The sequence below is a fragment of the Eptesicus fuscus genome, chromosome 14, assembly GCF_027574615.1.
Source record: "Eptesicus fuscus isolate TK198812 chromosome 14, DD_ASM_mEF_20220401, whole genome shotgun sequence".
Taxonomy (NCBI): Eukaryota; Metazoa; Chordata; class Mammalia; order Chiroptera; family Vespertilionidae; genus Eptesicus; species Eptesicus fuscus.
In genome coordinates, this window is record NC_072486.1 from 75,617,788 (window position 1) to 75,629,735 (window position 11,948).

General features: G+C 38.1%; 1 protein-coding gene across 1 annotated transcript; it reads left to right on the forward strand.

Moving 5' to 3' along the window:
- The first annotated feature begins 10,990 nt into the window (after positions 1–10,990).
- LOC103295922 (diphthamide biosynthesis protein 3-like) lies at positions 10,991–11,507 on the forward strand. The gene has a single exon (XM_008152402.3). The coding sequence runs from the start codon at positions 10,991–10,993 to the stop codon at positions 11,237–11,239; it is 249 nt and encodes an 82-aa protein (XP_008150624.1). The 3' UTR covers positions 11,240–11,507.
- The last annotated feature ends 441 nt before the right edge of the window (positions 11,508–11,948 follow it).

An 11,948-nucleotide genomic window follows, 5' to 3' on the forward strand; every position in this document is an offset into this window, starting at 1 on the left:
CAAAATTTTGCATGCTGTCCTGGCCAGTTTTGCTCAATGGATAGAGCATCAGCCTGCGGACTAAAGGGTCCCAGGTTCAATTCCAGTCAAGGGCATGTACCTTGGTTGTGGGCACATCCCCAGTAGGGGGTGTGCAGGAGGCAGCTGATCGATGTTTCTCTCTCATCGATGTTTCTCTCTATCCCTCTCCCTTCCTCTCTGTAAAAAATCAATAAAATATATTTTAAAAAATTGTTTGCATGCTGTTTCCGTATATTTCATTTCATTTGCACTTTCCAACTGACAAGCAAGAGGCCCTATTACAGTATTCCCCATCATTACCTTTTGTATTATTTACTTTGAGTCCTTGACAAAGGCCCCAAATTAATTTATGGAATGGCCTTTCAAAATAAATAAATAAATAAATAAATAAATAAATAAATAAATAAATAAATAAAAGTGTTTACAACAGATTATATATATATATATGTATATATATATATATATATATATATCCTATCTAATAAAGAGGGAATATGCTAATTGACCCTCACACTGTCGCAAAGATGGAAGTGCCCACAGCCAATAAGGAGGGAATATGCTAATTGACACCCCACCCACAAAGATGGCAGCATCCACAGCCAATAAGGAGGGAATATGCTAATTGACTGCCCCGCCCTCAAATATGGTGGCACCCACAGCCACAAGATGGCAGTGCCCAGTCCCCTCAGCTCCCCAGCCGCCCAGGGCCAGCCCGGAGGCACAGACAAACCTCAGATGGCAGCTGCCTAGCCACCCAGGGCTGGCCTGAAGTGCAGGCAAGCCTCAGATGATGGCTGCCCAGACTCCCAGGGATACCCAAGGCTCAGGTAACCAGGGCCAGCTGAGGCTTGTGCTGCTGGCAGTGGCAGCAGCAGAGGAGTGATGGGGCATTGCCTTCCCTTGATTGCCGGGTCACCTCCCACCCCTGAGGGCTCCTGGACTGTGAGAGGGGGCAGGATGGGCTGAGGGACCTCCCAACCAGTGCATGAATTTTCATGCACCAGGCCTCTATTGTGTGTGTGTGTGTGTGTATGTGTGTGTGTGTATACACACACACATACACACACACACACAGATATATATGTATGTATGTGTATATATATATATATATATATATATATATATATATATATATACACAGATATATATGTATATATATGGGGAACCTAGTAAAGTGAACCTAGTGAAATAGAAAATGACTTCAACTCCTACTGGAGATAAATAGGGCAAAGGACATCTTTTGAGTTGAACTAAAAGGAATCAATAGCTTGGCATGTGTAGCTCAGTGGTTGAGCATCGACCCATGCACCAAGAGATCACTGGTTTCATTCCCTAGTACACATGCCCAGATGGCAGGCAAGATTGCCAGCAAAGGGTGTGCAGGAGGCAGCCAATCCATGTTGCTCTCTCATCATTGATATATTTCTATCTCTCTCTCCCTCTCCCTTCCTCTCTCTAAAAATCAAAAAATATATTTTTTAAAAAGTTCACAGTTAAATCGGGGCCATGAGCTTACTTCTGAAATCCTACTCCACCTTCCCTCCGAGATTCCACACTCTGTTCCATGCTTCCATGTCTCTGGATCCACTCCATTCATCAGCTTATTTTGTTAATTAGATTCCACATATGAGCGAGATCATGTGATACTTGTCTTTCTCCGACTGGCTTATGTCACTTGGCATGATAATCTCCAGGCCCCTCCATGCTGTCTCAAAGGGTAATCATTTCTTCTTTTTTATGGCTGCATAGTATTCCATGGTATAAATGTACCACAGCTTTTTTATCCACTCATCTACTGATGGACACCTGGGCTGTTTCCAGATATTAGCTATTGTAAATTGTGCTGCTATGAACATAGGGGTGCATACATTCTTTCTGATTGGTGTTTCAGGTTTCTTAGGATTTATTCCTAGAAGTGGGATCACTGGGTCAAATGGCAGTTCCATTTTTAATGTTTTGAGAAAACTCCCTACTGTTTTCTATAACAGCTGCACCAGTCTACATTCCTACATTCCTTTTTAAAGGCCATTCCAGCAGTGTAGTAGGGTCCCCTTTTCTCCACATCCTTGCCAGCATTTGTCATTTGTTGATTTGTGGACTGTAACCATTCTGATAAATGTGAGGTGATACCTCATTGTCATTTTAATTTTCATCTCTCTGATGATCAGTGACTTTGAGTATTTTTTCCTATGTCTCTTGGCCTTCTGTATGTCTACTTTGGAGAAGTGTCTATTTAGGACCTTTGCCCATTTTTAAATTAGATTATTTGTCTTCCATTTGTATGTTATACAAGTTCTTTATATATTTTGTATATTAACCCTTTATCAGATGTATTATTGCCAAATATGACCTCCCATACAGTGGGCTCCCTTTTCGTTTTGTTGATGGTTTCTTTTGCAGTAGTCCCATCTGTTTATTTTCTCCTTAGTTTCCTTTGCCTTATGAGGTGTATCCACAAACATATTGCTATGAGAGATGTTTGAGATTTTGCTGCCTATGGTTTCCTCTAGGATTTTTATGGTTTCCTAACTTACAATTAAGTATTTTTTTTTCCATTTTGAGTTTATTCTTATGTATGGTTATAAGTTGGTAGTCTAGTTTCATTTGCTTGCATACATCTATCCAATACTCCCAACACCATTTTTTGAAGAGATTGACTGACTCCATTGTATGCTCTTGCCTCCCTTGTCAAATATTATTTTAGTGTAATGGCTTGGTTTGATTTCTGAGGTCTCTGTTCTGTTCCATTTATCTATATTCTTGTTCTTATGCCAGTACCACACTATTTTGATTACAGTGGCTTTGTAGTTTAACTTGATATCTGGTATTGTGATTCCTCCAACTTTGTTCTTCTTTCTCAAGATTGCTACAGCTATTCAGGGTCTTTTTTGGTTCCATATAAATTTTTGAGTATTTTTTCTAGATCTGTGAAATATGCTGTTGGTATTTCAATAAGGATTGTATTGAATCTGTAGATTTCCTTGGGTAGTATGGACATTTTAATGATGTTAATTCTACCAATCCATGAACACAATATATTTTTCCACTTGTTTATATATTCCTCTATTTCTTTTTTCAACAACCTTTAGTTTTTTTAGTACAAATCTTTTACCTCCTTGGCTAAGTTTATTTCTAAGTATCTTATTTTTTTTGTTGCAATGGCAAATGACTGTTTGTTTAGTTTCTTTCTGAGAATTCATTATTGGTGTATAGAAATGACATAGATTTTTTGGTGTTGATTTGGTATCCTGCTATCTTGCCAAATTCATTTATTAATTCTAGTAGTCTGTTGATGTAGTCCTTAGGGTCTTCTATGTACAACATCATCTGTGAATAATGACAGTTTTACTTCCTCCTTTCCAATTTGCATGCCTTTTATTTCTTCTTTGTGTCTGATTGCTGTGGCTAGCACTTCCAGTGCTATGTTGAATAAGAGTGGTGAAAGAGGGCATCCCTGTCTTGTTCCTGTTCTTAGGAAAAATGGTTTTAGTTTTTGCCCATTAAGTGTGATGTTCGCTGTCAATTTGTCATATATGTCCTTTATCATGTTGTGATATACTCCCTCTATTCTTCTTTGATGAGAGTTTTTAAAAAATGGTGTTGAATTTTGTTGAATTTTTTTTGCATCTATTTATATGATCATGTGATTTTTGTCTTTCAATTTGTTTATGTGATGTAACACGTTTATTGATTTGCAAATACCAACCTTGCATCCCTGGAATAAATCCCACAAGGTCATAGTGTATGATCTTTTCAATATATTGCTGGATGCGATTTGCTAATATTTTGTTAAGAATCAGGAATATTAGCCTGTAATTCTCTCTCTTTGTAGTGTCTTTATCTGGTTTTGGAATTAGGATAATGTTGCTCTCATAAAAAGAGCTTGGAAATGTTCTTTCCTCTTGGAATTTTTGGAATAGTTTGAGAAGGATAGGTGTTAGTTCTTCCTTGAATGTTTAGTAAAACTCGTCTATGAAGCCATCCAGACCCAGGCTTTTGTTTGCTATGAGTTTCCTTATTACTGCCTCTATTTCATCATTTGTTATTGGCCTATTTCAGGTTTTCTGATTCTTCCTGATTCACTTTTGGGAGACTGTATTTTTTTAGAAATGTGTCCATTTCATCCACATTGTCCAGCTTGTTGGCATATAGTTATTCATGGTATTTTCTTACAATCCTTTGTATTTCTATAGTGTCGGTTACTTCACCGCTTTCATTTCTGATTTTATTTATTTGGGTCTTCTCTCTTTGTTTATTGATGAGTCTGGCTAATGGTTTATCAATTTTGTTTATCCTTCAAAGAACCAACTGTTAGTTTCATTTTTTTTTGTTGTTTTGATTTGTTTTAGTCTCTATGTCATTTATTTCTGCTATAATCTTTTTTCTTTCCTTCTACTTACACTTTCTTATTGTTACCTTTCTATTTCTTTAAGTTGTAGGGTTAAGTAGTTTATTATTAATTTTCCTTGTTTTGTGAGTAGTTCTATGAACTTCCCTTTCAGTACTACTTTTGTTGTATCCCAGAGATTTGGGGTTGTTGTGTGTTCATTTTCAGTTGTTTACAAGAAGTTTTAATTTCTTTCTTGATAGCATGGTTAACCCAATCATTGTTTAATAATATACTATTTAGCCTCCAAGTGTTTGAAAGTTTTTGGGTGATTTTACTGTAGTTGATTTCTAATTTCATTCCTCTGAGAAGATGCCTGATCTTATTTCGATCTTCTTGAATTTGTAGTTACTTTTTTGTGTCCTAACATGTGGTCTATCTTTGTGAATGACCCATGTGCACTTGAGAAGAATATATATTCTGCAGCATTGGGGTGAAATGTTCTATAAATGTCAATTAAATAAATATGATCCAGTGTGTCCTATAGATTCACTGTTCCCTTGTTAATGTTTTATCTGGAAGATCTATCCAGTGAAGTCAGCGGGATTGTTGTCAATCTCTTTCATAAAGTCCTCTAGAAGTTTTCTTTAATATATTTAGGTGCTCCTATATTAGGAGCATATATGTTTACCATGGTTATATCTTCTTGTCGGATTGATCCCTTTAGTAGTATATAGTGACCTTTACTGTCTCTTGTAATGGTCTTCATTTTGAAATCTATTTTGTCAGATATGAGTATTACGACCCTAGCTTTTTTTTCTTTTCAATTTGCATGGGAATTATTTTCCATCCCTTCACTTTCAGTCTGTGTGAGTCCTTTGTTCTGCGGTGGGTCTCTTATAGATATGGTTCATGTTTTCTTATCTATTTAGCTAACCTAGATCTTTTGATTTGAGTATTTAATCAATTTACATATAAGGTTATTATTGATAGGTACTTACTGTACTTATTTCATTTTAATTCTATATGCCTAGGTTTCTCTCTCTATTTCTTCTTCTCATTACAGCAGTCCCTTTAGCATTTATTTTAATACTGGCTTGGTGGTGATGAACTCTTTTAGCCTTTTTTTTTTTTCATCTGGGTAGCTCTTTATTTCACCATCTATTTTGAATGATAACCTTGATGGATATAGTAAGCTTGGTTTCAGATCCTTGCTTTCCATTACTTTGAATACTTCTGGCCTGTAGAGTTTCTGATGAGAAATCATCTGACAGCCTTATGAGAGCTCCTTTGTAGGTAACAGTTTGTTTTTCTCTTGCTGCCTTTAAGAGTCTCTCTTTGTCTTTAATTTTTAGAATTTTAATTATGATGTGTCTGGGCATGGGCCTGTTTGGATTCTTCTTGCTTCGGTCTCTGTGTGCCTCCTGAACTTGTGAGACTTTTTCCTTCACCAGGTTAGGAAAGTTTTCTGCTATTATTTCTCCAAGCACGGTCTCTATCTCTTTCTCCCTTTTTGCCTACTATGTGAATATTGATATATTTCATGTTGTTCCACTGCTCTCTTAAGCTGTCCTCCTATCTTTTTAATTGTTTTTCCTTTTTGGTTCTCTGATTGTTTTTTTTCTTCCCTGTCTTTTAATTCACTGAACTGATTCTCAGCTTACTCTAATCTGTATATTCCTCCAATCTTTTCTTTACTTGTGCTATGTCATTCTTTATTTCCATTTTCATAGTTACTTTTCTCATTCTGTTGAGTAACTTTATTATAATTATTCTGAACTCTATATCAGATAAATTTCTAATCTCAGTTACATTTATCTCTTCTGGTGAATCCTCTTGTTCTTTCATTGTGTGTGTGTGTGTGTGTGTGTGTGTGTGTGTGTGTGTGTGTGTTTGTTTTGTTTTGTCTCCTCCTTTTGGCCACCTGTTAGGGTTTGTGAGTGTGTATTAGATAGATCTGCTATGCCTCTCAATCTCTAGTGCAGGACAGTGTCAACCACTGTTTCTGTCTAATTAGATTAGGCAAAGACTCAAAGCCTCCAGAGATTGTCTTTGCCTGCCATTTGAATTCAGTCTTCAGTAGTCCTCAGACAATTGTTCCCAAGTGTGTATAGAGTTTTTCCAACAGGGTGAGGGAATTGCTGTTGCCTGGAGGCTAATTATTATTCTCAGTCTCTTAATGGGCCTCAGAAACTCCACACAGTGGGGCAGTAAGATAGGTCAATGTCTTCTGCCCAGGCAAAACCACACGGCTGGCAAATGTCTGACTGAGAAAGATGTCCTCCACACTCCACAGTGTGAAGGAGTGACTCAGCACAGGAAACCAGGGGTGTCTGCCTTATGAGCTCTAACCCACAGCCCCCAAACCTGGCTTCTGCTCACATAGTTGCAGTCCTCTCTGTTCTCCCTATGTCAGAGCACAAGATGAGTGGCTATGCTTGAAATTTTGTGCATTGGCACTTTATGAGGGTTCCTGCATTTCCAGACGTCTTTCCCTGGCAGAGATTTTTTGTTTGTTTTCTGAAATATAAATCTGATGGTATTCTTCCAAGACCAAGAAAGCAAGGGACCAGGTAAACAGAAAATAAAGTTCTGCAGAGGACTCAAAGTAACAGAAGACAAGAAGAAATTCCCAACCTACTAGAATAATAGATCTGTTCCTCATATAGCCCTTAAATCCAAGCATGTTTCACTTATAAAAATTGTTGCATCTAGTGGTTAGGTTTCAAAGCAAATGTTAATAGAAATAATAATATGATAAACATCAAAAACATCATAAGGATCACAAAACAAAACAGCCAAACAAATGTGGAAATCAACTAGGTGCAGAATAAAACAAAGTTTTAGGGTACTTTGGAAAATCTAAAGAGGTGGTTTTAACTCCCATTAGATTATGGCATTTGCTGTGTATAAATGTAAGCTTAGTCTTGTCCAATTGAATTTTCAAGAGAGTTTGGAAAAATCATTGTGTATATGTGCATGTGTGAGAAGGAGAGAGGGAGAGAGATGAGAGAGAGAGAGAGAGAGAGAGAGAGGGAGAGAGAGAGAGAGAGAGAGGCCCAATTTTTAAAATAATTTTATATTTAAAAAATAGTAAATATTAACAAACTCTATAAGGGACACTGACGACCTTTTTTACCTCATGGTTAAATTGAAGTGGTGACCTGAAGACATGTATAACATGGTTTGTAAGGAAAATCTAAACTGTTTTCTGGACAACCAATAAAAAATATATTTTAGTATACAGTCCATTGAAAAATTTTTGCTATTTAATTGTATTACCTAAACAGCCTGTGAATGCAATTTTTCATTCTCTCTTTTGCTCAGCTCCTTAACCTCTACTACCTCTTAAATATCCTCACTTGAATATTATCATTCTAACCTTTCTTCAAATTAATAATGACTTATATAGTTTGAGAATGCTATCTCAAACCATCTCTCCATTCAAAAATACTCATTTTTTCTTAAATACATACCAAAAACTGCCAGACGTCTATATAAAAGATCTTAAAACAACATTCTCTTCTTCCTTTACAATGACACTTTTCCCATTTCTCAAATTACAATTTAAATTAATATCTCTCACATGGACCAAATATCTTTGAACATCTCTCTCCTCATTAATCTTTTCAGAACATACCAGACCTAACAAATTGTCCAAATATAAAATATTTTTTATAATCTATTGACCTGGCATAGGGGGAGAGGTGCAACACTTTAATACCTAAATTCAATACATTTTACTTCAAATCATGCGAATATTTCCCTGGTGTGTTTATGACAAGTGCATCAATTAGTGTTTAACAGAATGGTCTCCTCAATGTTTAACTAATACACCAAAACTTATTAAACCTAATGCCCTTCATCTTAGTATCAAATCTGCCTCTCCTTTACTTGTTTACTGTAATCTTTTCTGCATTCTAGAATCAACCTGAATATACCATGCTCACCTTTATCATCCTTGAAAGTCTGAAATGGTTCCACCTAAAATGCCTTGCTCCTCTCAAATTCTACTTGTTCAAATTTAACCATACCTTTCAACCCTCAGTTCCATTACCATCACCTCCATGAAGCACTAGCTTATATTCTTAACCATAAATCTTCAACTCACATAGCTTTTCCTCTATAACTCCCTATCGAAAATTGTTCACTTAATGTACCATATAATGCATTTTTCCACAGATCTGATTTCTCACATTTAATTACAAACCATACGAAAATAGAGAATGTCTGATCCATCTGTGTCTTTCTTAACAACCTAACTTTATTACAAAGATATTTCTAAACCATGTGACAAAGAATGGTGAGCAAGGTAGAAGCAGAGCAATTGTATAAATCAAACAAAGACAGTTATGTTAAACTCTTCTTAATTGTTTGTATTAATCAATTCCAGGGAATTATTTTCACTACCATTATTTCCAAGTTCTAAATAAGCCTTTCAAAGATATGTCTCATACAGGACAACCAAGTCAACTTACTTCTGTAAAAAATGTATTAGACAAACTTTACTAAGATAGGCTAAGCCTGGCCAATGTGGCTCAGTCATTGAGCATTGATTGACCAATGCACCAAGAGGACACCAGTTCAATTCCTGGTCAGGGAACATGTCCAGGTTGCAGGCTTATTTCTCAATACATGGTGTTCATGCGTCAGCCAATTGAGATTTCAATCTCTCTTTCCCTCTCCCTTCCTATCTCTCTAAATAATAATAATAATAATAACAACAACAATAATAATAAAACATATATATTTTTTAAAAGATTGTTAAATAAAACACTTGGTTTTGAGAACCAAGATGGTAGCATAGGTAAACACCTGTATTCACTGCCTCCCACAAATACATCAGAATTACAACTAAAGCCCTAACCGGTTTGGCTCAGTGGATAGAGCGTCGGCCTGCAGACTCAAGGGTCCCGGGTTCAATTCCGGTCAAGGACATGTACCTTGGTTGCGGGTACATCCCCAGTAGGGGGTGTGCAAGAGGCAGCTGATCGATGTTTCTCTCACATCGATGTTTCTAACTCTCTATCCCTCTCCCTTCCTCTCTGTAAAAAAATCAATAAAAAATATTTTTTTAAAAATTACAACTAAAATACAGAACCTTCATTCAGAACCACCTGAAATCCGGCTGAATGGAATTCCTACAACTAGAGAAGTAAAGAAGAAAGCACGTTGAGATTGGAAGGAGGGGCAGAGGTGCAGAATGGGCTGGTCCAGCACTCATGTGTTGGACCACATATATCTCCACTGTGGAGGCCTTCTGTGAGAAGCCCCATACCAGTCCCTCAGCCCAGGGATCCAGATCTGAGAAGAGAAGCCCCCAAAACTTTGGACAGTAAAAACCAGTAGGGATTTTAGCTCAGTGACATGGAGGCTGCTAGAGACCCAGGCAGTTCCTCTTAAATGGCGAGTGCACAAACTTATTTGCTCCTCTATGCTCCACTGATGAGTAGTGGCTTTGGGAGATTTAAGGACATATGGGGAGGAACTAGATTTCCTGGCATTGGGGCAGAAACTCGGGGGTGGCTTTCTCACAGATGGGGGTGTTCACATGAGTCATTGTTCCTGTGCTGGGATCTCTCCTGTTGCACGCAGCCATATCTGAGTTTCCATCAGCCAGGCTCCCACTATTCACTCTACACTGGTGATTCCCTGAGATCCCACCCCATCCAATTTGCAGCCCCACCCAAGTTGTTTGCAGTGGTTTTTCCATATGAATGGCCTGTCCTGGCTCAGGCTTCAGACTTTGCTAAAATCTCTCAAACAAGCAGCTGCTCGTGTTGGCATGCCCCATTCCTATCAATAAGAGGACAAAGACCCAGCACTAGTACAAGCCTGCCTTGCTCACAGCTTGGCTTTTCTGGGCTACATCTAAGCCCAATACAAGTACAGCCATCTGCAGATCCCTCTATAGCTCCTGCTGGGTGGCCCCAGGCAGTGGATGACTTTGCACCTTCTCAGAGGACTCCAAAGCCAGTCCAACCAGCCGACAACTTCAGACCATACCAAATTACAACTCTACACATCCACAAGCGGCACACCAAGGGCAGACTCAGTGAGCACCAAAGCTCTACTGAAGCAAGTCCTGTTCCATAGGGGTATCTCCTGCATAGCAATTCTTTCACTGAAGTTGCAGCTGGTCTTCACAGCCAACTGGCCTGTAGGTAATTTCTCTCAGTGAGGCCAACAGCAATTAAGGCTCAACTACAACAAGACTGTGCACACAGCCCACATAGGGACACTCCTAGAATGCCCAGCTCAGGTAACTGGGGAAGCTAAGACACTGGGCTCTACAAAACACCTACTACACAAGGCCACTTTACCAATTCCAGGGGACATAGCAGCTCTGCCTAATATATAGAAACAAACACAGGGAAGCAGCCAAAACGTGGAGACAAAGAAACATGTCATAAATGAAAGAACAGAAGAAATCTCCAGAAAAAGAACTCAATCAAATAAAACCAAGCAAAATACTAGATACAGAGTGCAAAACCATGGTTATAAGATTGCTCAAGGATCTTAATGAGAACTTCAAGGGACTTAGTGAGACTTTCAAGGATCTTAGTGAGAATTTCAAAGACATGAGAGAGTCAGAAATTAAGCATACACTAATTGAAATAAAGAATAATTTATACTAGAACAATGGCGGTGTTTCACAACGAGGTGGAAATCGAGGCCTTCCAATATGACGAGGACCTGGAGACGTATTTCTACCCCTGCCCTTGTGGCGATAACTTTTGCATCACTAAGGAAGATTTGGAGAATGGGGAAGATGTGGCAACGTGTCCTAGCTGCTCTCTCATTATAAAAGTGATTTATGACAAAGAACAGTTTATGTGTGGAGAAACAGTCCCAGCCCCTTCCACCAACAAAGAATTAGTTAAATGCTAAACAAAGACTTTTGGAATCCAAATCCTGAACATTCAGGAATGAGCCAAGCTGGAAAATCAAGACACAGTTCCTGGCTTCCTCATGGGGACAACCGCTTTGTAGTTTGCTGCTGTGGATTCTTTCCATCGGCTGCAAGTTCATCTCCAATTAAAGAAGCAAGTCCATGACATGCCATACCTGGATTTCATGCTTAGAACTTTGAATTGGAAAAAGTGTTCTTGAGTTTCCACATGAATTTAAAGGAAGGTCATTTCCAGTCAGTGCTTTCCTCCCCTCAGTGTTGTTATTTTTATCTTATACCTAATTTATTATCTGATAACATCGTCTACCTCAAAGTCATTTGGGTTCCTTCATTTAAAAAAGGATTTTATTTTTTAATTGGTTATTAGGATTATTAAAATTAGGCCTTTTTGAAATTGAAAAAAAAAAGAATAATTTATAGGACCCTAGCCAGTTTGGCTCAGTGGATAGAGTGTTGGCCTGTGGACTGAAGGGTCCCGGGTTCTATTCCAGTCAAGGGCATGTGCCTGGGTTGCAGGCTCCAACCTCAGTAGGAGGCATGCAGGAGGTAGTTGATCAATGACTCTCTCTCATCATTGATGTTGCTAGCTATCTCTCCCTCTCCTTTCCTCCCTGAAATCAATAAAATATATATATTTTTTAAAAGAATAATTTACAGGGATTCAACAGTAGAGGATTCCAAGAATCA

Bases quoted from the DNA above. Each gene is read 5' to 3' on its own strand.
- LOC103295922 (XM_008152402.3), top strand. From the start codon at position 10,991: ATGGCGGTGTTTCACAACGAGGTGGAAATCGAGGCCTTCCAATATGAC.